The sequence below is a fragment of the Pinus tabuliformis genome, chromosome X, assembly GCF_031772625.1.
Source record: "Pinus tabuliformis cultivar Carrire ecotype Pingquan chromosome X, CPIR1, whole genome shotgun sequence".
Classification (NCBI taxonomy): Eukaryota; Viridiplantae; Streptophyta; class Pinopsida; order Pinales; family Pinaceae; genus Pinus; species Pinus tabuliformis.
In genome coordinates, this window is record NC_142308.1 from 1,235,071,468 (window position 1) to 1,235,097,958 (window position 26,491).

Below are 26,491 nucleotides of genomic sequence, written 5' to 3' on the forward strand. Positions count from 1 at the left end.
GGAGAAATGTACTTTTGGCATGACCCAGGTTCAGTATCTGGGATACATTATTGATGAATAGGGGTTGCATGTGGATCCAGCCAAGATCCAAGTCATTCAGGATTGGCCATCTCCAACCACTCTGACAGAGCTTCGCAGCTTTCTAGGTCTTGCCAACTTCTACCACAGGTTCGTGTTGGGATTTTCTCATATCACTTTGCCCTTGAGTCAAGTCACCAAGGGAGGAGCGAAAGCAAAATTCTTTTGGTCTGAATCTCAACATAAGGCATTCATAGAGTTGAAAGATCGCCTCTGCTCGGCACCAGTGCTCGCATTACCAGACTTGCAACAACCATTTGAGGTCAAGATAGATGCCTCTGACTATGCTATTGGGGCAGTCCTTACTCAACATAGGCATCCAGTGGCATATCACAGTGAGACACTTTCAGACACAGTCCGAAAGTATCCCACTTATGACAAAGAGATGTATTCCATTGTGCAAGCCTGCTGACAATGGAAGCATTACATTTTGGGGAAGGAAACGGTCATCCACACAGACCACCGACCCCTGCAGTTCATACAGACCAAAAAGAAATTGCAGAATGATCACCATCAGAAGTGGTCCACATACCTGCAATAGATCCATTTGAATATTAAGTATAAGAAGGGCAACACCGATAATGTTGCAGATTGCCTCAGTTGACCACCGATCATGGCGTTAACCATCGTGCTCAACTCTTGTGGGCATGAGACTTCTGATTTGCCACTTCTCTACAAAAGCGACCCAGAATTCAGCCACACATACTAGACACTCTTAGAGGGTCAGCGTGTTTCAGATTTTCACCTCCAGGATGCCTTGTTATGCCACCTGGGTCACCTTTGTGTTCCTTCAAGCTAACGTGCCAAGATGATTTGGGAAGCACACTACAGTCAGGCTGCTGGGCATTTCGAGGTCAAGAAAACGGTGGCAGTACTGCAAAAGTATTTCTATTGGCCGAATCTTCGACAGGATGTTGGGAATTACATCAGATCATGCACTACTTGCGCCATTGCCAAACCGACCATCAAGAAGCAAGGCCTCTATACCCGTTGCCTACCCCTAGTCAACCTTGGGAATCCATCTCCATGGATTACATGTCAGGCCTTCCTTCCACTAACCATGGAAATAACTGTGTTTTTGAGGTCATCGACAGGTTCTTGAAGATGGCCATTATAGCAGCCTGCAAGAAGAATATCACAGCAGAAGCCACTGCTAAACTCTTCTTTGAACGGGTGCGGGTTGGGATCCCATAGTCTATCATCTCAGATCGGGACAACAGGTTCCTCAGTACATTTTGGTCCAGTCTCTGGTCGATGCTGGACACCAAACTCACTAAGTCCATAGCCTTCCATTCTCAAACTGATGGCCAGACAAAGGTTGTCAACAGGATGATCGTACACATTCTGCGCATGTACAACTCGAAGCATCCACGCACATGGGACGAGAGCCTTCCCTATGTTCAGCACAGCTACAACTGGGCACTCCACAACTCGACTGGCCACAACCCTTTTTAGGTGGGCATGGGATTCCAGTCACTATGTCCCATTGATGTGGCCATGCCATTTGTAGCTATTCACACAGATTCGGCTCATGTACAGTTCGAAAAAGATAAGGCAAACAACTTCATTGAGCAAATCCAACATATTCGCTAGCAGGTCCATGACATTCTGGAGAAATCAAATGCCAAGTACAAGCAGCGACATGATCAACATCGGGTGCCACACAAGTTTCAGGTGGGCGACAAAGTCTGGTTGCATTTGCAAAAGGAACGCCTTACTGGAGCCTATCGGAAACTCAGACCACTCCGATATGGTCCTTAAACCATTACCAAGGCTGTGGGAGACAATGCATTTGAGCTCAGCATTCCCCCATTCCTTGGCCTGCACCCAATGTTCAATGTGGACCGCCTTTGGCCATACTTTCCACCATTACTAGACACATTTGACATTGTAGAATAGCTCACACCCACAGAGTTAAATCCAGATTGCATGGAACAAGCTGCAACTGACCAGATCATGGACACACAGATCAAGGACACTCACTAGTAGAATATCCAACTCTATCGAGTTGTCAAAGCAGGCCAACTCCTTCACCAGGGCAAGTGGCTCAGCAGGGACCAAGTTCAGCAGAAGTTCCCTCATCTCATGGAGGAACTCAACGCAATGGGGACCATTGCTTCCTAAGGGGGGAGGAATGATCCAGGTGGATATTGGTGGCCAGCCCCCAATTCCACTTGGACCCCCACCATTGCTTCTTTCATTTTTCCAGTTTCCTTAATTGTAGCACAATTTACTATTTTTAGCAGTTTTTCCGGTCTTAAACTTCCGGAGCCGTTTTGAGGCCCTAAACGACGTTTTTTTGGAAATCTATCGCCAACATTTTATTTAAAATTGTCTCTCCTGTCGTAGTCCTCGGAGAGATCTTTCCAATGGGCTATCATGCGCGTCAAACGGAGATAATATGACCAAGTTGCGACCTCGGGAAGTTGGCTATCCAACTCACCCCAATGGGGCCCATAAACTCTTGGTGTTACATCTCCTCGGGTTAGGGTTTTGGTTGTTTAGGGTTTGCTCTTATTGTTCAATAATAAAAAGGCCCTTGAGCCTCATTGTAAGGAGTTCAGAGGCATGTAGCCGCCACATCTCTTCTCAGAGATAAGCTACCATCGCCCTAGTTGGTTTATTTCCATTTCTATTTGTAAGCATATTTCGGTATTTCATATTAATGAAATGAAGTATTATTTCTGCAGCATCTCTGTGTTTATTGTTATCTCTATAATTTGTTGCGTTCCTGTTTAAATCCGAATCATGGTGGTGGCCCTCTGTCCCCCGAACTCTCTCCATCTGTCCCACCACAATCCTACTCCATCTCGTCCTCCTTGTCATTGTCAGAAAAGACCTCAATGTAACGTGCTCTACTCACTATGCACCTATGGCTTGGTGCCCAGGGCTCTCTGCATGTGAAGCATAGCTTCCTCCTCCTGAGGTCCTTCTGTGTCTCCTCATCTGGCTTCCCCCTCCCTTGTGTGGTCTTCGGTGGTGGGGGTCTAGTCTCATGCCCCTTCTGTGGGAAAGGGGTCCGTGTAAGAAGTGGCGCTCTGGTCTTGGGGATGACCCCTGCAAGTCTCTGGCGCACACCACCACTTGATGCAGCGTAGAGGGTCTGCATGACTTCACCCGTCCGCGCAGAGGTTCAAGCAAGCCCTCAATGAGGGTGTATACCCTCCTGGCCTCGGACAGATCTGGGACCATCACTAACACACGCAAAAAATTAGAAAAGTACTACTCTGGGTTGCCTGTCTAGCGCAATTGTGTCAACTCCCTGAAAGATGCCTCCGGATCCCTCTGATCAAATCGCTCCACCACCCTCCTGGTGAAGTCCTCATAAGAAACTATCTGGGCATGCCCCAAAGTGGTTAGGCCGTGAAACCACTAGTCATGGGCTCCCCCCTCCAAGTGTAGCGTTGCCATCTTAATGGCTTCCTGCTCCGTCATTTGGTTGAGTTGAAAGTATGTGTCCATCTTTTCAACCCAAGCCCTGGCTGTGCACTTGGCAGTGCCATCAAATGTAGGGAAGTACATCCTCCCTATAGTTCTCTGCAGCTCATAGTTTTGGGTCCCCTGTCCTCCGTACCCCTTGTTCCTCTCACTCTGCTTTAGCTTGTAGTAATCTTTGAAGGAGAGGGATTCTTTGAAATCTTCGTCCATCCCCTGCCACTCTCTGAAGTAATCCCCCATCTGGGGAGTGTCTTCCTCCCTTGCTGGTTCGATTTGTGCTATTGGCACAAAAGAGGGTAGTGTAGCCCTAGTGGGCACACTCACTGAAGGGCGTTGCACTGCTGGTGAGGGATGATCGAAAGGCTGAGAAGCCCCGAAAGTTTCTCCACACAAAAACCCTCTAGGTGTGGCTCTGTCTCGACTTTGTGATTTGATCTCCTCCAGCATGTCTTTCTGCCCCTTGGCCAAGTCACTCAAAGCCCTCAAGAGGCTATTGAAAGCCATCTCCTCCCTGCTCTTGGGCTCTGTCATTTCCTCCTCTCCGACCACTGTTTTCCCTTTTTCCTCTGTGTTTGGTGTAATTTCCAGCTCCCTTTCTCTGCTCCTGTACCTCTGCCTCCAGTAAGTGATGTTCTCCCGGTCTTCTCCTCTCATAGGAAACCAACCCCACAACTGAGCCAAGAACTAGGCTCTGATACCATTGTAATGTTCCCAAGTAGGGATTTAAGTGATATTCCAAATAAATAAACAGTGCAGCAGCATAAAATTAAAAACAAACATTAAACACCCATGAAACACTGTAAATCTGGAACTGCTGAGCCATATATTATGAAATATGAGAGCATAAGTACAATATATAAATGAAGTGGTGCACCTGGGCTTGTCTCAAGGACAAGCTGGACCAAACCCAGGTGATGGAATAACTGAGATGATGGCTATTCAGTTGCTGCACCACTTTGCACTGTGCTGTCCCAGTAAAATTACTGATCTGCTGACTTCGACTTGCTGGAATGTGCCCAAAAACCGCCTAGAAGATTTTGTCCTTTCAGCCTTAGACTCCTTGGACAAAACCCAAAAAAACCTAGAAGGGAATTTCTCTGATTTTGACTTTGGATTTTTGGCCTCCTTGGAGCCCCTCTCCGGCTACTGCTGCCAAATTCGATTTGCAGGAAACAACCTGCAAATCCACCTGGAAACACCCCTCAAATGCTGCTTTCACCTGTGATAACTGATTCCTTGCTCCTCGGATGATCCTTGGCCTGGATGGCTGCTCTCCTAAGCCCCACAAAATTGCTACCAGAGGCCACTGTGCAGTCCCTCTGCCCAGAAATGCGTACTGCTGTAACTACTGACTGGCTGACTGCAAAACTTTGATGTCCTCAACCCTCTACCTTTCCTTCTCCCGGAACCCCTAGCAAGCTAGGGACCTCTTGGCTACCTCAATCCTCTTTTGCGTATTTCTGGCTACCCAGAAAACACATAGTCTCCTCTGCATGGTTGGGTGAACTGTAAATCGATGCTGGAACTCCTGCAATCTTTGTGGAACAACCTCCTTAGGGCGGGCATGAATAGTCCCCCGAAGTAGAGGTTGAATTCTCTCTGCAGAAGACTTGTGGCTAAACAGTCGATAGACTCGCTAAGAAGTGAAGTGTATAAAGGTAAATTTGTTTGTCAAATGATCAGAATGCTGGAAAATGAGAGCTCCTTCCCCTTTTATCACTTTGTGCCCCCTTAGCCTCTTGTGGGCCCCTCTTTCCACTAGTTTGATTTCCCTCCAACGTATCCCTTGGCCAATTCGAATTATTCATGTGGGTGGCTCTTGTTGTTGTTCTGTATTTTTGAGGTTGAGGGAGTAAACACATAGGACAACATCAAAACCACTTTGGAAGCTGGGATCTAGCCTTGCCAGCATCAGAGAGGGATCTCTCTGTAAAATTTAGCTAGGTTTGATGTGAATTTTAGGCTAGTTATTACTGTACTGTTTGTTTTTGATTGGATTGCTTGGTTGATTAGATTGTTATAATTTCATTGGGCTATGGAGTCTAAAGATTAACTAGATTTACATCAAATTTTAGAGGAGTTTCACAGGGTAAGCTAGGTTGCACTAATTGGATATTTCAGAAATTTAAATGGATTATGAGATAGCAGAAATGTAAGATTCTGTAGAAATTAAGGAGCAATGAAGAATTCCTTAATTTGACCTCAAAAGAAAACATATAAATTACTAACAGCCAGAATAGGGTGCTCTAAATAACATATCCTATTCATCACAATTTTTGTTATGTAATTGAGATTTTCAGAAATAACAGAGAAAGAAAACAATGATCAAACACATAAACTGAAGAAAAACATCACCATTTTGTACACCACATGAATCCTATGAAAATGTCCCTGTATTATTGATGCTTCCAACAACTTCAAAAATTACAATTGCAAAGGAAATTATATTTAGAAATCAACCCTTAATACTTCAAACAGTGAAGTATTCATACAAATAATTACAAAATCATTACAAAAATCGCTGTCTCAACCGACAGTGTATTTTTAGCCTTATTCTAAACAATAAAATTTATCTTTGGCATAAAATAGGCAATGTAGACAGCTGCATGGAAAGGTGGCTCTGTTTTGGTGGATTTGGTTGATGAATCAACCTCAAAACTGTGCTGCACTGTTGTGTTGGCTTTTGTTTTACTGCATCCGAATTACCCTTTAATCTAGTAAATCACATTATTCTTCCCACCTTTTTTCATCTGGTATGGTTAATTTAATTACCCTCCGGTAAATCTCATCAACCTCAATATATTTGGCAAATGTTGGTTTTACTGTAAAAATATGTTTTACTTCATTCTGAATATAGAAATCATTTGCCATGGTTTCTAAAAATGCTCTCGCTGTCATACTGCCTTTTATACAACTAAACTTGACATTGCTTCTGGCCACTTCATTTTTAGAACATAATCTTCTTGAGTCATGAATTTATCATTAATCACATATATGCTGGGCAGTGCTTTTTGGATTAATGTTTCAATTCCACTGGAAAACTTGTTCACTCCCAGCTCTAGTGTTTCACACCTTTCCTCCAATTGATCAATGAGGTTTCTTTTAGTCAAAACCTTCTTGACTTCCAAGATGGTAGCAGCCCTGTCACTAATTCCTAATTCTTCAAGTTCATACTTGTTCTTTGAATTCAAGAATTTGATAATGTTGAAGGCTTCTGTGGGCATATCTCCAAACTTTTTCCTTACCTGAACAATGGTTTCTATGGCCTTTTCTATCAATTTTTTCTGTTAAAAAATGATTTGGATGCATGGCCAAATCTCATTCATAGAGTCTAGAATACCCATCCAAATGGTTTCCTTGGCTTGGGGCCAGATCTGACCAATTGATGTATCCTTTTCTAATTTTTGCAATCTCTCCAATAGTCTCTGTGATTTCTGCACTTCAGTTAGATAAGAAGCTTCAGCTTTGGCTTTCTGTTCTTCTAGATCTTTGAGTTTCCCATGGAATGTCTTGATTTCTTCTGACTGGATTGACATGTTCTCCAGTGTCTTTGTCACCTGTTCAACACTTGTAGTTTAAGTGGAAGAAGTGGTTGCAGTTGCTATTCTTGTTGCTGGGAGTTGAGTGATGGGTATGGCATCCAGGGGAACTATGGCCATCTTTTGACTCTGTTCTTTCTCTTTTATCATCTTTTGCATTTCTGCCTCCATCTGCCTGATTTGTATATTCTGCTCTATAATCAGCTTCATCATGTTAGCCTTCTATGCCTCATTTTCTTCAATGTCTTTAGTCAAGGGATCCTCTGTGGCTGGCAGCTTAAGTTGCTTTCTCAATGCAACAATATCCAAATTTTTCTTCTTGGTGATCTCCTCTGCAGCATTTACATCTTTAGGATCATATCCTATCTTGAATACCAAATATTTCAAAGATTTGATCCTATTATCCTTTGCTAAGGAGGATACCTTTTCCATTTTCAACTGGGACTGAATGTTGGCATATGAAACCTGCAACTTAGACAATGACATGGCAGTATTAGTTAATGTAGAAGAAATCATCTCACCAGTGTTCTTATGCATCTCCATTTGATCAATGGGATAGATATCTTTGGTGCTAAACTCAAAGGTAGTACTCTTGTAGTCTGTTGATGTTTTTGAATGTGGAATTTGGGCCTCAAGGAAGGCCATTTGCATCTTTCCCTGCTCTATGTCAAAAACTGCTAACAATCTGCTTTGTGAGTTGGAGGTCTGCTTCCTAGGTACTATTCTTAAGAATCTCATTCTTAAGTTTAATCTCTCGGTACCTATCAAAAACAATCTTTTCCTTCTCTCCTTGGACATTATGTGAATCCAACTCTGTTTCCTTTTGACCTTGTGATGCTGAAGTTCCAATAGGAGATGTAACAAATTTGCTGCTTGTAGGTGGTGAGTTTGTAATTATAATAGCAACATGATCTTCTGTCTCCTTTTCAACATCTGTCTTAGGAGTCACTTTTGCACTTTTCTTGTAATTGACCTTGAACTCTTTGGCCTCACTACCTGTTGTTGATGATGATCCCTTCTCTCTGTCTTTTACTTGTTTTCCCCTAAGGAGTGGGAGTCTGTAAACTTGATGTGGAAAACAATTGTTCTTCAACTTCCTGCAAAGTATTCCCTGCCCATTCCAACTGATTTGCATACTTTTCTATCTCAGGCCTTGAGGTATGGATGTAGGGAGTAGTTTTGTTTTCTACTCTTAGCTTGAAAATGATACCCCAAGGGTCATAAGACCATGTAAAACTCAGGCTGAATTTCATTTCTTTAAGAAGTTTGTTTGCTTCTTCTCCTGCTGTCTTGGTATTGCATATGAATGGGCCCACCTATGTCTTTATGCGAAATTGTGATTTCTTCTTAGCCACCACGAAGTGAATATCATCCAAATTTAACATTTGTCTGATGTATTCTAGGGCAAAAATCCTCATGGGGAGGTATTTTGGGAGTCTGTATGGTGCCAATTCGCATCCATAAACTCTGATTTTTGTATAGTTTTGGTATAAATACCAATCTCTAGTCTTGGCCTAATCTGTTAGATGTAAAATCCTTTTGATATCTTCACTGATTCTGGGCTGTATGGAACTATTAAGGATGTTCATAGCTGGGTGAACAAACTCCTCAATAAATTGTTTGTATGAGAATTCTTGCTGCTCTTTCATGACCAATGAAGTCCAAAATATCACAGGTTGCTGGTTTCCTTCATCATCTAGCTTCTGCATTGCAAACTTGATCTTGTTTGCTTGATAATAAAGAAACATGTAAATTAAAATTGAAGTGTAATTGAACACTTGCTCTGTTGGAAATTTTAGAAACTACTCATGGATGCTATCAGTGGAAAATTCACTGAAATTGAACAAAATGGATGGTTTGCTGTCTGTGGAAAAGATGGAAAGGAAGCCTAAAATGGGTTCATCTACCCACTGATCAGAATAATAACCCAAAATGTATGAAATTATGGTTATAATCTGTTTAGCTTGATCAAGGAAGATTGAGGAAGGGTATGGAGGGTTCTTCTTGGGTAATTGGGCATTTTCAGGCAAGAAGATCTCAAAGATTTTGGCTCTTGTAGTGAAATCAAGCTTCTGATAAAGCTGGGTGAGGGCTTCTAAGGAAAAAGGGGCACTGTTTTCCACAGGGGGAGCCAACATCATTTGGTTTATAGATTGGGTAGTAATTGTAAACAGGATGTCACCAGATGGGGCCATAATAGCTCTTTGGCCAGGGACATAACAGGCTTGACATTTTCTGGTGAATTCAAGGGCATGGAAGGTTAGAGGGAAAATGTAATGAGGAAGATTGGACTCCCAGAGTCCAATTTCATCAGTTTTGTCGGCATGTTTGTCTTCCAGCCAACATTAGAGATCTAAAAACTCACAGTCGCACTGTGTTTCACTGATCCTATAATCCCTGTCAGCCAAAGGAATGTGATCTAAATCTATGGAGGGAGGGATCAATGGATTGACAGGTTTCTCCTGGGTTTTGCTCTTTGGAGGCATGATTAGTTCAATGAAAGATAACAGTAATTGACAGGATAGCTTACCGGGAATAGTTTGAAGTAATGAGTTTTAGGGGAAGGAGACAGAGGGCTGTCAATTTCGATCTTGGTCTGGTTCGACAACTGCTTTGAAAATGATCACTTTGAAGAAATTGTGAATTACAGGGGATAAGCTAGTGAAAAGGAGAAAAAGGATGGTTCCAAAGCTTTTAAACAAAGATGGGAAGTTCCGTTGGAGGTGGCGCGGGTATGTTAAAGTTTGAATAGTTAACCAGGAAGGTGAATTGAACGCCGAACGGTAATTTTGCTGGGAGAGCATTTAATTGGGCAACGACTTGTGATGTGGCGGAGGTGTTGAAGTAGGGACATGGTAAAGCGGATGAGGGGAAGGTGGTTTCAGAGGGGGTAAAGGGTGGTAAGCAGTGTCAGCTGGGGGGTGCGAAATGAGGAGAAAGTGCCATGTTAGAATGGAGTCCGGCGGGGGAAAACTGCCTTTTCAGACCCCCCTCAGCGGTAAAGGTAGGATGGAGAGGGGGGGCCAAAAGCAAATGAGGGCTGTGGATCGTGAGGGAGAGAGGATCCCGATGTTCTAACAACAATGTCCTTTCACCAAATACGACAAAACAAAGCTTTGTCCATATGTGCCTTTATTTCTCGCTTTTGAACTTAGGATAAAGGTTAGAAATATAAATAATGTAAAAACACTTTATCCCATTGTGCCCCTTTTACAATGTGATTAAAACGTAGGATAAAAGGGCACATAAGCATATTTATAAACCAACTATTTCTGCCTACCCTTTAGCTAAACTAACATTTTTATTCTTCTAAAGGGTGCACTTCGACTAGCAAACCCATATTATTCTCTTTTATGAAAAATGAAAAACTATCTAAATTTTATCACTTATTTCCCCTATTGAATAGATTAAACAGTGGAATCAATGTCATTTTCTACCTAACTACTGATTTACCAAGATTAAACTGTTTGGAAAATCTTTATTCTCTAGTCTAATTTACAGATATTTAAACATGTTTAACCATGATTATACTGTATGATTAAACAAATAGCTAGTCATTGTGGCATTTTAAACAAGCTGTACACAACCTTTATTTATCAATTATAAAGAAAATTATCTATCAGTGGTGGCATTTAGACTTGCGACACTTTCAGTATTATTTCTTTTTGTTTCTTTTTCTTTTGATGGGGTTCAATCTTTTATTCTTATTTTCAATGTTTTTGTTTTCCTCTTTTTTATTTATATCCTTTTTTCATTTTTATTCTATTTTCCTTTTATTTGGAAATCATTTGCAGATTGACAATTATTTACAATATAAGATTTCTGAGATAAAATACTCAATCACCTTGAGATCCTATAAATTATAGGACCCTAACAGCTTCCACATTCCACTAGCTGCCAAAAATAAAGTCGAATTGCCTATAGTTCCTAAGTTCTGCATGTGGGGTCCTCCTTCTAAGCCAAAAATGATGCCAAAATTGTGTCGCTGCACCCTGTGACTAATACATTTGAGAAGGGACATGACAAATTTCATATCTTTTATGCAAGCTTTACAACATCCATTTGTGATTTTCATAATTAAGTAGTTTGGGGATTGTTTTGCATGAGATTGTTACTTGATAAACTCCTAAATTAATCATAGAACATTTTAAACCAGATTGGAATTTACTTTGAGTAGCTATCTTATCCTTGATTTGCTTTATGCATCTTTTTGTTGGTGAATTGGGTAGATATTTACGAGGCCTTAGACTTGATTGTGTCTTCCCTTTGGAGTTCCAAGTCTTAGTAGGGAAGCCTCCATTTTGTTGTATTTATCCTTCATTAAAATGAGGGAGGTTGTTGCCAAGATGATGGCTGTGCATTAAGGTGCTGGATTTGGTGATAATAGGATGGACTCTGCCTTCTCACTGCAATTTATAGTTCTACACATGATCATCTTTATAGGAATTGGTTATCTTGTCCTATATTTCTGCATTATTTTTTCATTGGTTATGTTCTTATTCTACATGACCATATCCGAGTGTGCAATGGGTACTTGTGCTTAAATTCACTTGTGTTTTTTATTTCATTACAGATTTGTAAATTTAATAATTCTCTGAATATAGATGAGTCATGTGTATGTAATATCTTAAGAAAACAAGGTATGTATACTAAATATATGGTAAAACAATAATTCTGGGCAATGTTATTTTCTTGAAGGAAGTTTGTATGGATCAGTATAGCCTTTCATGTTCTTTAAAGCGTCAAAAGCTTTTTCCAGTCTTCATGCTACTTTTAACTGAGATAAGTAATTCACCCAACTGGAATATGTTTGGATGCATTCATCTCTCATCTTTTTCTGCGGCGTATATGCCATCCTATATTGTGTTATCCATGCCTTCTGACCCTTAACTATTTTAAAGGAAAACATATGCCTTGCCCTTCCATGTGTTAGCTAATCAAATTTAGGTATATTCTTGCATTATGCATGAAAGAATGCAGCTTATTATGGGTTTGTTTTGATCTTGTTGACCATTTTACTGTTGATTGGGCTTTAAGAACTTTTCTTATGCTTAGGAACTTTGGTGTCTTATATTTTTTCTTTCCCTCTTCAACTTGAAAGGCGTGTTTTGTTTTTGTTCCTATCACTGCCTTGGTTTTCTATGCAAAGCTAAGATTGTAGCTATTATTGAAGATTTATTCATATTTGATTAAAATAGTTGTGTTTTACAGAAAATTGAATTGGAAATGTTTTGGATATTGCAGGTGATGTAGTTGTACACATTTTCCTTCCTCCACAACGTGTGTATTATAATTTGGAAGAGTTTTATGGTAATGCTACCCTTGTAGAACTGCCGTTTGAGACACAGACGACTCGTCAAGGATGACACTTGGACTTGACAGACACTTGGATTTAAATGTATTTTGTTACGGAATTGACGATCAAAAGCTTCCTTTATTTTCAGCACATGCCATTTATATAATGCCTGACATCAAGGTTGTTCTACTTGTCTAGATGAGGGAAATGATTGATGTGGGAAAAGAATCTGGCTTACAATATATTGATGACATTGTTCACTAGTGAACAATGTTGGTTGTGTTCATTTGGTTTGACCATGCTAATAGTCATATCAATGTTTTGTGAACAGGTGATGCAATCTCTCTAGCATTCATCATAGTTGAACAGAGATGGTTGCAAGTAATGAAAACATCCATCAATGTATTTTGTATGCACAATCTGTTATTGTAATTGATATGTACCAGTCTAAGTCAGTGATAAGTACATTACAGGAAGCTCTCTGAGACTGATCATTGATGAGGAGCATTTCTGTGATTTTAAATGTTCTTCTCCATTTCTTTTGTGGTCAAATTGTAATTGATAAGTACATTTCAGGAAGCTCTCTGAGACTGATCATTGACGATGAGCGTTTTTGTGATTTTACATTTTCTCCACCATTGCTTTCGCGGTCAAATTATCAATAAACATTTAAGGCATTTCCACAATTTTATTGGAAATTCTGGATTTAATAATCTCTGGACAAACGATTGCTTACAAATGATTTTTTAAATCCCCAATGTTGCAGCTGAAGAAGACTGTTAAATTGACATCAAGCTTTATAAATTTAAAACATGTAGGCTTGAGATTTTCTATTGCTGGTCTTGCAAAACTAAGAGTTCAGCACTTGCTTTATTTGACCAATGGCTATTTGTTTCGTTTTATTTGTGAACAAAGGCTCCTTTTTTATTTTGTTTTGAATTTACAGAAAATTTGTTCATCTGACTTATATAAGAGGCTAAATCCTGCTTGTATGCTAAGTCACATGACATGAGGACACGTGACAAGAGTATCCAACATGTGACAGTGAATCCCTGGAACATGACACTGAGCACACATTATATATATATATATATATATATATATATATATATATATATGACGAAGATTCAATTTAGAAACTAAAACATTTACATGATGATGATACAAATTCAATCATACATTATACATACAATCATCAATACAACTGGTGCTTACTATATCAATGACAATAAATTGACAAACACAGAAATGAACCATAAACTACAGTTTTCTCATTAAATCATCAAAATCAAAATGTATTACATAAGCATTGAGTTCTAAGTCGCTGCTACTATAGGTGGGAATGCCAATGGAAATAGTAAATACAAAATAGGATAGACTGTAGTCTGTAGATAAGGACAAAATAATCTCATTGGCTATAGCTCATCAACATCAAAATCAATAACAATACCACCACTTTCCCCTGCATCCTCCTCTATATTTAATCTAATCTCTGTATGTGCTGGTGTGGAGGATGACCCCTCAAGAGGATCACCATCATCAAAGTGATAGACTTTAGCACTCGCTCATTAAGATCCATGTTGGCCAATGCCAACTCAACACTATTTTCCAAACCCATATTATCATGAAACACATCCCACATCTTTGTTTTTCCCTTCAACCATTCCCTCTGTTTTTAAATAAGACGAAGGTTGGTGTGCACATACACCATTGTCTCTACCTTGGATTGCCCAAGTCTGTTCTTCTTCAAACTATATAGATTCCCATATGTGTTCCAATTCCTCTCGCAACATGAGGATGAAGTAACCTGAGAGAGGATCCTCATGGCTAATTATTATAGAAGAGGGCATGTTGCCCCACGAGTTTCCCACCAAGCATAGAGCTTCTTAGCTCCCTCGTCTCTAGTCACGTTATAGCCTGCAAATCTCCCAGTGCCAGATGAAACTCCACAAAAACATCCTCCACCGCATCATGGTATGCTCTATCTTGAAATATCCATTTAAATGCACTTTCTTCCCTTGTGAAATCTCAAGATCCATGTGAAGGAATCTACTTCGAGGTCCACTACGAGCCACACGTTGCTGTAGTATTGAGGATTCAATGAGTGAGCCAGGTAATGCAAATGTGTGCAATTCTTGTTCCACCTACTAACAAGAATATCCTGTGTGCTGGTGAATGCCGATTTTTCAAGTGCAATAAATACAAACACAATATTCCTGAAATCTAATAATTACTTCTAATGATGTTGATATGTTTTAAATTTTTCCAGTAAATGATTAAGCAATTACACTGTAGATATTCAACCATACAAAAACAATAAAACAATAGAGATCACAATGCACAAAGAGAGCAAGACTTGCCCTAGGAACACCCATGAAGGGGAAAAATCCACCAACCTTTTCAATGGAGATTCTTTTGTTCGACAAGAGACACACCTAGACTTATAGTCAACACAACTAGGACAGAATGACCTTCAACAAATATATGGTAAAATTTGGTCAAACCCTCAAGTCAAGCCTTCCAATCTGATCCAACAACTTGCTCTTTTGATTTTCCCTAGGTTGAATATCAACCTCCTTGTTCTGCCCAAAAACTCAGAATTTCGACCCCTATAGTTGCCTGCAATATTTTAGTCCTTGCAACATAAATTGCCTAGAAAAAGTGCGAACTATAGAGAGAGAATCCTTCCACACAAGCGAGCTAGAAAAGGGAGATGATTTTCATCCTTCTTTTCATCCTCTTTGTCCTTCACTTGGATGCCCAAAAAATGTCTTGCTTGAGAGAGTGGGAATTGGTGCCATGAGGAGGGAGATTGAACTACCTTTATATAGTGATATGCCTAGGTCAAATGGGCGTGACTCTACCTGGGCCGACTTGACTTGGAGGGAGGTCGACTTGACAAATTTTAAAACCAAAATTTCAAATTTAAAAATTCAAATTTTCTACTTTTAAAAAGTCTGAATGGACATGACTAAAAAACGTAATAAATTCAACACTCCCTCTTAACTAGGGAGGTATTCATAATGATCGTCATATGATCCGAATGGAAATCTGCTTATGATATTTACCATGGTAATGAATTGAATGGAAATATGCCCATGATATTTACCCATGGTAATGTAACTAAAAAATGTTGTAACTAACGAGTCTCTTTTTGTAAGAGGATAGGGGGTCCAGCGCAATATAATCGCAATTATCATTTTCTGGTCTAATAAAAGTTAGCTCATGAATTATTTGCTGGTTTGGTTTACTTTTGTTTTTTTCCTGGGTGTGGTAATTACCTAGATCTTGGGGCCCTCCCCAAGATCCAGAGCAGATCAGTGGTATCAGAGCATGCGTTTCCTTCCTGACCTAAGTTTCTCCAGATCTACAGATCTAATTTGTTGATGATGGTTTCGATTTAATGTAGACTTTGAATGAGTTCTTGATGAGTTCATGATATGCAGATCTGGTTGTTTGATGTCAAGTTTCGGCTAGAAATTCTGTTTGTGGCTAAAAGTGTCATAACTTCTTGGATTCTGTGAAGAATCATGGCACACTTGGAAGGTAAGGATATCGACGATCTGCCCAGGAACCTTGCGAATTACACGGCCCTGACGCCGCTCTGGTTCCTAGAGCGCGTAGCTCTCGTGCACTCGAAGCGCAAATCGGTCATCCATGGCGCCCGACAATATACGTGGGATCAGACGTATGAAAGATGCAGGCGCCTCACATTCGCCTTGGCCAAGCGCTCCATTGGCCCTGGCACTACGGTTGGGGTGCTCGCGCCCAATGTGTCGGTCGCCTACGAGGCCCATTTCAGGATCCCCATGGCGGGGTCTGTGCTGAACAACATCAACATCCGCCTCAACGCCCACACGATCGCTTTCCTACTTGAACATTCCAGGGCTGTGGCTATACTCGCTTTCTTGCTTAAACATTCTAGGGCCGTGGCTATACTAGTGGATCATGAGTTCTTTACGCTTTTGCAAGAGGCGCTGGGGTTGATAGCAAAAAAGAAACGGAGCGGATTCAAAGCTCCATTACTGGTTGTGTATGGGGACGAGACCTGTGACGAGGGGAATTTGATGCGGGCCCTACTTAGTGGAGCCATGGAGTATGAGGACTTCTTGCAGGAAGGAGATCCTGGGTTCAAGTGGCAACCACCCGATGGTGAGTGGCAGAGTATCGTGCTGGGGGTACTTCAGGGACCACGACGAGTCCCAAGGGCGTGGTATTGAGCCACCGAGGCGCGTATGTTGCGGCGCTCGACGCTTCTCTGGCCTGGGAAATGAAGGACGACGTCGTTTACCTGTGGACTCTGCCAATGTTCCATTGCAACGGTTGGTGCTACGCATGGGGTATGACAACATTCTCCGGTACAAATATCTGCTTGCGTCAGGTAACTACCCGGGCGATCTTTGCTGCCATAGCCAAACATAAGGTGACCCACTTCGCCGCTCGCCGGTGGTCCTGAACTCGGTAGTTAACTGTGACCCCCTAGATTGAGTCCCCATTCCGCGCGGCGTCAACGTCATGACCACCGGATCGGCGCCCCCGTTGGCCGTCCTAGAGAAGATGGAAGAGCAGGGCTTCCGCGTGACACACACATGCGACCTTAGCGAGACCTATGGGCCGTTCGTCGTGTGCGCATGGAAGGATGAGTCATCTAACGAGGTAGAGGAATTGGACGGCCAAAAGTCGCTGGAATCCGGTAAAAAAATTTCAAAAAATCTTATAGAGGCAGTGTTTGAATCGTGTTTTTGATGGTGAAAATAGATTCAGCACCATCAAAAACTTCTTGAACACCTAAAATTTTGAAGTTTAACAACTATAACTTGGATTTACAAAAATCTTTGCCAGATTTTCTCTAAATATAACTGGAATTTCCATAACTTTCCGGGCAACTCCTCCGCCTCGTTAGACTAAGTTAAGGATAAGTGGGACTCACTCCCTCCGCGAGATCAAGCCAGACTGAAAACCCGACAGGGCGTGCGCTATGTCTCATTGGGAGGGTTGGATGTGGTGAATCCAGACAACATGGCGCCCTTCCCGGCCGATGGTATCACCATCGGGGAAATTGTGATTAGGGGCAACATGATGATGAAGGGCTACCTCAGGAACCCGAAGGCCAACCGGGAGAGCTTTCGCGGCGGGTGGTATCACTCCGGCGACTTGGTGGTCAAGCACCCGGATGGGTATATCAAAATCAAGGACCGATCCAAGGACATCATTATCTTCGGTGGGGAGAATATCAATGATGTGGAGGTGGAGAATGTGCTGTATGGTCATCCCAGGGTTTTGGAAGCCTCAGTGGTTGCAAGGCCCGACGAACGTTGGGGTGAGTCTCCGTGTGCCTTCATAACCCTAAAAGGTGTCGGGTGATCCCAATGAGGATGAAAGTGGTATCATTATGGAAAACGGCGATACCTACAACAATAATCTGTCCGGGACGTGCTCAACAACACTAAAACCCCCAAGCTCCCCGGCGTGGCTGTCAACACCTACATCTACAAGCTCTTTAATGAGGACCTCAGGCCTGGTGGGACTTCAGAGGAAAACTAGGGGCTCTTTAGTGCCAATTCTATGCCCGTGTATGTCCTCCACCTCAATCGTGCCGGATCGACTTTGGCCAACGACACTTCCCGCGCAGACCTTCTATGTAGCCATGTCCGGGGCTGATACTTAACTCCTCCAGGGGGCTTTGGATTGGGCCTGCGGTTTTGGGTAGGCTGATTGCTCTGCTATTCAGGCCAGTCAAAGCTATTATAATCTGGATACCGTTGTAGACCCTGCCTATTATGCCTTTGACAGTTATTACCACAAGATGAACAGAGCCTCTGGGTCCTGTGACTTCAACAGAGTCACCACTGTAACCACTACTGATCCAAGTCGTGGTTCTTGTATTTTCCAAGGCAATGTTGGTGCAAATGGGACTTCTTTGGTTAATGGTACTGTCCTTGGCCATGTGACATTTCCTTTGACGAGGACAAATACTACCTCTTTAAATAGTTTTGCACCCCACCTTCAGTCACAGATTCATCCAATTTTTTTTCCTCTTGTTTCCCTTCCCATTCTGTTTTGGAATCTGCCAATTTTGTCGGACAAAAGAACTATATTATCGATGTATCTTTTCAAGAACAAGGAATGCCTCATTCTTTTTTTCAACAAAGCAAGATGTAAATGTAGAGGTTGGATATATCTTTGGAGAGAAATAGGTTGTGGAAATGAAAGATTTACATCATCTCATTGGATGGTGAGAATTTACAAAGATAAGCCACCAAATCTCTACTAGATAGATTGACAAGTGATCTCGAGGTTCATTACAGGGTATCTCTATCCTCGAACCCTCGTTCATTATGGTTATGGGTCAACCACACAAAACCCTTTGCCAACGAAGTCCATTTGCTTGGCCACACACTGTCCACCTCATAGTTTGTTAGGTCCCTATAATACTAGTGGTTACCCCATTACTATTGCAGTTGTATCCTTTATTAATATTGTTGTGCCCCTATTGTCCCCATATTGTTATTACTGTGCCCCATAAAATCCCTCTACTGTTATTTTTGTGGCTTTATATTATTATTGTTAGGTCGACTGGGTTATATTGTGACTCCTTAGACTCCTATATATAGAAATGAGGTTTTGTCATTTGAATCATCCAAGAATTGTTCATTTGTGTAATGTAAAGGAGGTCCCCCTCGAAGAGGTTGAATTCTAAGGCGTTCAACTATCTTTTCTATCTTTTTGTGAGCTGGTTTCATAACATTTGGTATCAGAGCTTTGGATTCTAGGGTTTTGCTGCCCCAAATAAGTAATTGTGGCATTTTCACTATAACTTTTTTCTGCGACGTTTTAGAAGCTAAAAAAATCCCATTTGAGACGAAACCGCACTGAATTTCAGGTCCAAATTTTAGAGCTTTTTTCACTATATTTGCGGAGATATGATCTGAGGAAGTTGGTCTTTTTGCAGACTCCTGAATTACATTCCAAACAGGTGACCTGGGGAAAATCATCATAACTTTTTCTCTGAGCATCAGATTGAAATTTCGTAAGAAGGTACAGAAAGAGGAAAGACTGTAGTTTCTTGTTTATATTTTTCAGAGCCAAGGGTCGAAACAGTGACTCGTGGCACGCCATACAAGTTCGCTCTACTGAACTAGTCTATAATCAGGTCACTGTGGGAGATTTGGCCTAACTCTTCCCTGAAGAATCCAATTTGGATCAGAATAGTGGCCTTGGAAAGAGGATGCAGAGGGCTACCGTAGATTTCAATTTCAGAACTAGATGATCCGAAATTACAAAGATACATCATATTCAATATCAAGCTCCTACAAAATGAAAAAAAGTGTGGTTTTTTTTAAATTTTTGCATAAGCTTGGTTTGAAAAATTAGTTTGAAGGAATTCAAATGGCATAGTAAAGCATTATTATCGGTAATTGATGCCCTGAGGAAAGAAAATGCAAACACTTATTAAGCAACCTGAAAGCTTTAGCATGACTCATGAAGAAGAGGAAGAAATGCAATGATATATCAAAATTACGAGACCAAGTGCAACAAGTGTCACTTGCACAAAAAAGTAATAGAAGCTAAGATGGATGGTTTAAAGAAAGACATAGAAGCTAAAATGGATTGTTTAAAGAAAGACGTAGAAACTAAGATGAATGACATGGAAGCTAAGATGGACGATTTGAAGATAGATTTGAAGACAAATTTGAAGACATGCATGGAAGATTTGAAGACAGATTTGACAAAGTTTCTACAAGAAATGCTTACTAATGGTGAAAGGGTAGTAAAGGAATCTCATGATGAGAACAAAAGAAATGTTAATCATGATTTCATAGACTTTAATGTTGGATCGAAAACCCACCATATTCCAAAAATCGATATTAGGAAGTTTGATGGAAAGGATCCCGCAACATGGATATTACAGATGGAGCAATTTTTCGATCTCAATAATGTGCAAAACACACAAAAGGTACGTATTGAAACTTTATATTTGGAATCAAATCAATTTGTATGGTATCAATGGCTTTGATCTCGTAAACAAATTATCACCTGGGCAATTTTTACGGAAGAATTGACAGCACATTATGATGATACAAAAAGCAACACTTTTTTAGCCAATTGATAAGTCTCAAACAAAAGGGTTCAATAATGGAGCACATTGAAGAATTCCAAAAATTGAACATAAGGGGAAAAAATATTCTAGAGTAGCATAGGATTGATGTGTTCATAGGGACTTTAAATAATAATATCCAACATGATGTTTGCCTTTGGGAACCTGATTCATTAGAGAAGGCATTCAGGTTAGCAAGAAAAATGGAAAGCAAAATTATGGCAACCAAGAAGCATATCACTCACAACTATAAAGATGAAAGTGTTGTTGCCTCTAGTATTCCACAACCTATAAGGTTGACACCACAACAATTAGAAGAAAAAAGAGCAAAAGAGCATTGTTACAGTTGTGATAGCAAATACACTAAAGGTCATAAGTGTGCTGAGAAGAAATTATTCTACATAGATTGTAAAGAAGAAGAAGAAAAGGAGCAAGAAAGGTCAAAAGAAGAGGATATACTCCAGGAACAAAGCCTAGATAAAGAAGAAATGAATCCGACCATATCTTGTAATGCATTGGCTGGAATTACCACTCCTCAAACCATCAAGATAGAATGACAAATCAAAAAGAAAAAGGTAATAGTGTTGTTTGATTCAGGAAGTACCCACAATTTTTTCATTGTAAGATAGCAAAAGAATTGAATTGCTTCCTATATCCAACACCAGAGTGTCAAGTGATGGTTGCAAATGGAGGAACGATAAATTGCTCTGGAAAGTACCATAATATCAAGCTATCCATGGGAGAATATGTATTGACTAGCCCAATGCTTTCCATTCCAAGGGGAGGTGCTGATGTTGTACTAGGAGTCCAATGGCTACAATCCTTGGGTACAATAGCTTTTAACTTTCAAGAAATTTTCATGAAATTTTCTGCGGAAGGAAAAGAAATTGAATTAAGGGGTATTGCAGGGAAACCGGGAAAGATAATCAACTGTAACGGTATGACAAAGCTTCTAAAAAACAAACAAAGAGGTGTAATTGCACAATTATGTTCGCTAAATGTTTCCACATTGGAATCATCTATTTCTCAAGATCTCCAAAAAGTCTTGGACAATGATTCCAAGGTATTTGAGACTCCCAAAGTTTTACCACCTATTCATGATCATGTTCTTGCTATTCATCTGATTCCAGGAAGTGTTCCTCCAAACATTAGGCCATACAGATATCCCTATGCCCAAAAGAGTGAAATTGAACGTATGGTTGCAGAAATGCTAGAGGCTGGTATAATTCAACCTAGTCAAAGTTCTCTCTGCTCCAGTAGTATTGGTGCACAAGAAGGATGGATCATGGCACATGTGTTCGGATTATAGGGAGCTCAACAAGCTCACTATTAAAGATAAGTTTCCCATTCCCGTCATTGATGAATTATTGGATGAATTGCATGGATCAATTTACTTCACCAAGTTGGATCTTCGTTCAGGATATTATCAAATCAGAATGAAGACTGAAGACATTCCGAAAACAACATTTAGAACTCATAAGAGTCATTATGAATTTTTGGTCATGCCTTTTGGCCTTACCAATGCACCTTCTACATTTCAAGGTTAAATGATGAATTCTATTTTCAAACCCTTCCTTAGAAAATTTGTGTTAGTATTTTTTGATGATATACTAATCTACAACAAGTCTTGGAAGGATCATGTTGAACATGTTGATAGGGTGCTACAACTATTGGAGGAGAAACAATTATATGCAAAAAGATCCAAATGTTTCTTTCAAGTACAAGAGGTGGAATATCCGGGTCATATTGTATCTCATGAAAGGAGTTAAGGTAGACCCTAGCAAAATTAAAGCCATTAAGGAATGGAAAATCCTCACATCCATAAAGCATTTGCAAGGATTTCTTGGGTTGACAGGGTGTTATCGCAAGTTTGTTAAGAATTATGGGAGAATAACAGCACCTCTAACAGCATTATTGAAGAAAGATGCATTTTCATGGACTCCAAAAGCAACAAAGGCCTTCGAACATCTTAAAGAGGCAATGTGCCAAGCACTGGTATTAGCTACACCAGACTTCACAAAAACCTTTATTGTGGAATGTGATGCTTTAGGAAATGGAATTGGTGCTGTTTTAATGCAAGATGAAAGACCCATTACTTTTTAAAGTCGTCCAACCAAGGGAAAGTTTTTACACAAAGCTATTTATGAGAAGGAAATGTTGGCAATACTACATGCACTTAAGAAATGGCGACCCTACCTAATGGGAAGACATTTCAAGGTAAAAACGGATCATGATAGCCTTAAATACTTTTTAGAACAAAGATTATTCTCTGAAGAGCGACAAAAGTGGGTCACAAAGATGTTGGGTTATGACTTTGAAATCATCTACAAAAAAGGGAAGCAAAATGTGGTGGCAGATGCACTCTCAAGAAAGGATGAGGATGTGCAAGCATTGTTGTGCGCCATTTCTATTATCCAACCAGATTGGATAAAAGAAGCAAGGGAGGAATGGAAGAATGATGAAGAAGTGTGGGCACTTATTCGAAAGTTACAACAATATTCCAGTACATTTGATACATTTAACTGGCAAAATGATTCGTTATGGTACAAAGATCGCTTATACCTCTGTACGAATTCTCAACTCAAACAAAAGATACTTATGGAATTGCACACTTCTCCCTTAGGAGGGCACTCAGGATTTTTAAAAACTTACCACAGGGTTAAGAAGGAATTATTTTGGGATGGTCTTAAATCGGATATTCAAAATTTTGTGGCGGAATGTTTGGTTTGCTAACAAAATAAAGTTGAAACAATTAAGACCCCGGGTTTATTACAACCTTTATTCATTTCAAGCCAGCGTTGGGAGGAGGTTTCAATGGATTTTATCACAAGTTTACCCAAGTATGAGGGAAAGAGTGTCATCATGGTGGTAGTTGACAGACTTACCAAGTATGTACATTTTTGTGCATTATCACATCCATTTAAACCCAGTACAGTTTCTACTGCATTTATGGAAACAATTCAAAAGCTACATGGAAACCCAAAGATTATTGTAAGTGATAGAGATCCCATTTTCACTGGAAATTTTTGGACATAATTATTTTCTTGTCTTGGTACTCAGTTAGCTCATAGCTCATCTTATCATTCTCAATTTGATGGGCAAACTGAGATAGTAAAAAAATGTTTGGAATGATATCTTCGTTGCTTTGTATTTGATAAACAGACACAATGGGTCAAATGGTTGCCTCTGGCTGAATGGTGGTATAACACTTCCTTCCATACAACAACAAAAATGACCCCATTTATGGCACTTTATGGATATCAGCCACCATCCATCACATCATATTTAAGATAAAATTCTAAGGTTCAAGCAGTGGAACATCACATCGAACATCAACAACAAGTCCTCCAACTCTTAAAAGATAACCTCGTGTTGGCACAAAATAGAATGAAACAACAGGCAGATCAACATCGCAGCGAAAGAAGTTTTGATGTAGGTGATTGGGTATTCCTACGGCTACAACGATATAAACAAATGTCTCTCAAGCAAGCTAAGAAGAATAATAAATTATCACCAAAGTATTATGGTCCGTACAAGGTGTTGCAAAAGATTGGTACTATGGCATACAAATTGGAGCTTCCTACAGCTTTTCGAGTGCACCCAGTTTTCCATGTTTCATGTTTAAAGAAGGTTATAGGTGACAAGGTTCCTGTTCAAACAATATTGCCAGAATTTGACGAGGAAGGAAAAATTATATTGGAACCGGAAGCAATCACAGAAACAAGAACTCGACAGCTACGAAATCGATCAATTTCAGAGTATCTCATTAAGTGGAAGAACTTATCTGCTGGAGATTCCACATGGGAGGATGAGAATTTTATACAGAATCATGTAGAACTACTGAAGTGTTGAGGACAACACTTTTTTGAAGGAGAGGGGCATGTTAGGTCCCTATAATACTAGTGATTACCCCATTACTATTGTAGTTGTATCCCTTATTAATATTGTTGTGCCCCTATTGTCCCCATATTGTTATTACTGTGCTCCATAGAATCCCTCTATTGTTATTTTTGTGGCTTTATATTATTATTGTTAGGTTGGCTGGGTTATATTGTGACTTCTTATACTCCTATATATAGAAATGAGGTTTTGTCATTTGAATCATCCAAGAATTGTTCATTTGTGTAATGTAAAGGAGGTTGCCCCCCCGAAGAGGCTGAATTTTAAGGCGTTCAACTATCTTTTCTATCTTTTTGTGAGTTGGTTTCATAACACAATTGGCCCACTAGCATTATAGGGCATCTTTATCCTTGGCTCTTCGTTCGTCATGGTTATGGGTCAGTGATGAAAAACCCTTGCCAGCGAAATCCATTTGCTTGGCCACACATTGTCAATATCACAATTGGCTCACAAGCATTATAAGGTATTTTTATCCTTGGATCTTCATGCATCATGGTTACAGGTCATCCACAAACCCTCCGTTGTGGGTCAACCATGCAAAACCATTGTCTTCGACAACACTTGGTCATCCACAACTCATCTTCGACAAAAGCTTCTCCAGAGGGAACTTCACACATTGGGGACCATTGCTTCCTAAGTAGTAAGGAATGATCCGAATGGAAATTTGCCCATGGTATTTACCCATGATAATGAACCGAATGGAAATATGGCGATGGTATTTACCCATGGTAATGTAACTCAAAAATGTTATAAATAACGAGTCTCTTTTTGTAAGAGGACGGGGGGTTCAACACAATGTAGTCGCAATTATCTTTTTCTGGTCTAATAAAAGTTAGTTCATGAATTATTTTTTGGTTTGGTTTACTTTTGTTCTTTTATGGGTGTGGAAATTATCCAGATCTTGGGGCCCTCCCTAAGATTGGGATTATCATAGGTGTTCTCAAGTTACCAAATTTCTCTATGAAAATGTTATAACAAAATCATCTTGAACATCCTGTCAGCATCTCTAACATCATCAACATCATCATTGTCATCAACATTAACTAGTTGGAATTTCATAGTCAACATCAACTAGTAGCCACCACTGGTTGGTATCACTGACCCATCTGGTCGATACTCTTGACACGTGGCACAACATTTAGCATCAACTAGTCATCATAACTTTGGTTGGTACCACTAACCCAACTGGTTGGTACGCTTGACCTAAACTAGTATTGGTTCACCAACCTGGTGAAAACTCCAAAGGCCACACTCCATCTGAGCAACTGGGCTTGATGCTAAATGAGTTCCTCATTCAAACTGGAAAGATTGAGCTTGAAGCTGAAAAACCACACACTCAATTGAGTGAACTTGGGCTTCTAGGAATTTTCTCCGTAACTAGTTAACATGTTTAACACAGGGAGAGTAATTGTCCATGATGCTATCATATCAACACTCCCTCTCAATGAGAGGGGTAATATCCACAAGCCCTTGCTTGTCCCTAATGTATGCAAACTTCAATATGGACAATGGCTTTGTCAAAATATCTATTGTCTATTCATTAGAGGAGATGTAATAGAGCCTTATTACTCTTCTTTGCACCATGTCACAAACGTAGTGGTACTTGATTTCGATGTGCTTTGACTTGCCATGGATCACGAGATTCTTTGAGAGCTTCACAAAACTTTGAATGTCACAATATATCACTTTAGGTTCCAACTCCTAGTCAAATAATCCAAGAAACAACTTTTGAAGCCACGTTGCTTCGATACAAGTTTCATTGGCTATCATATACTTTGCTTCTGCAGTCTTGAGTGCGATAGGTCTCTACGTCTTGCTCATCCAAGATATTATAGTAGAGCCCAAACTGAAGCATACTCTTGAAGTACTCTTCTTGTCGTTTGCACTCCCTTTCTAATTAGAATATGTATATCCCTGTAGTTGTACATTCCTTTTTGAGAGATATCTCAAACTATAATTTATAGTACTTCGTAGATATCTCAATATGTACTTTGGTGCAATCCAATGCTCATGTATTGTTTCCACCTAGAAATAACTCAACTTGTTCACTACAAAGCAAATGTATAACTTGGTATTAAATTAAATACATCAATGTGCCAATCAATTGCGGTTACATGGATGGATCTACCAAATTGCTTTCAG

General features: G+C 40.2%; 1 protein-coding gene and 1 pseudogene across 3 annotated transcripts in view; both read left to right on the forward strand.

The window, feature by feature from the left end:
- Nucleotides 1–13,049, forward strand: part of LOC149144410 (protein Iojap, chloroplastic-like) — a 116,906-nt gene extending 103,857 nt beyond the window's left edge. The window contains exons 5-6 of one of the 3 annotated variants that reach the window (XR_016264754.1): nt 12,300–12,531; nt 12,683–13,049. Coding sequence is in view for 2 of the 3 variants with exons in the window: in XM_089449358.1 (XP_089305484.1) it covers nt 12,300–12,421 (122 nt within the window). In the remaining variant the exon portion in view is untranslated. Of the gene's footprint in view, nt 1–12,299 lie in introns of all 3 variants that reach the window. The other 2 variants (XM_089449358.1, XM_089449357.1) reach the window with 2 other exon arrangements.
- A 2,832-nt stretch (nt 13,050–15,881) lies between these two features.
- Nucleotides 15,882–18,019, forward strand: LOC149144411 (acetate--CoA ligase CCL3 pseudogene; annotated as a pseudogene).
- The last annotated feature ends 8,472 nt before the right edge of the window (nt 18,020–26,491 follow it).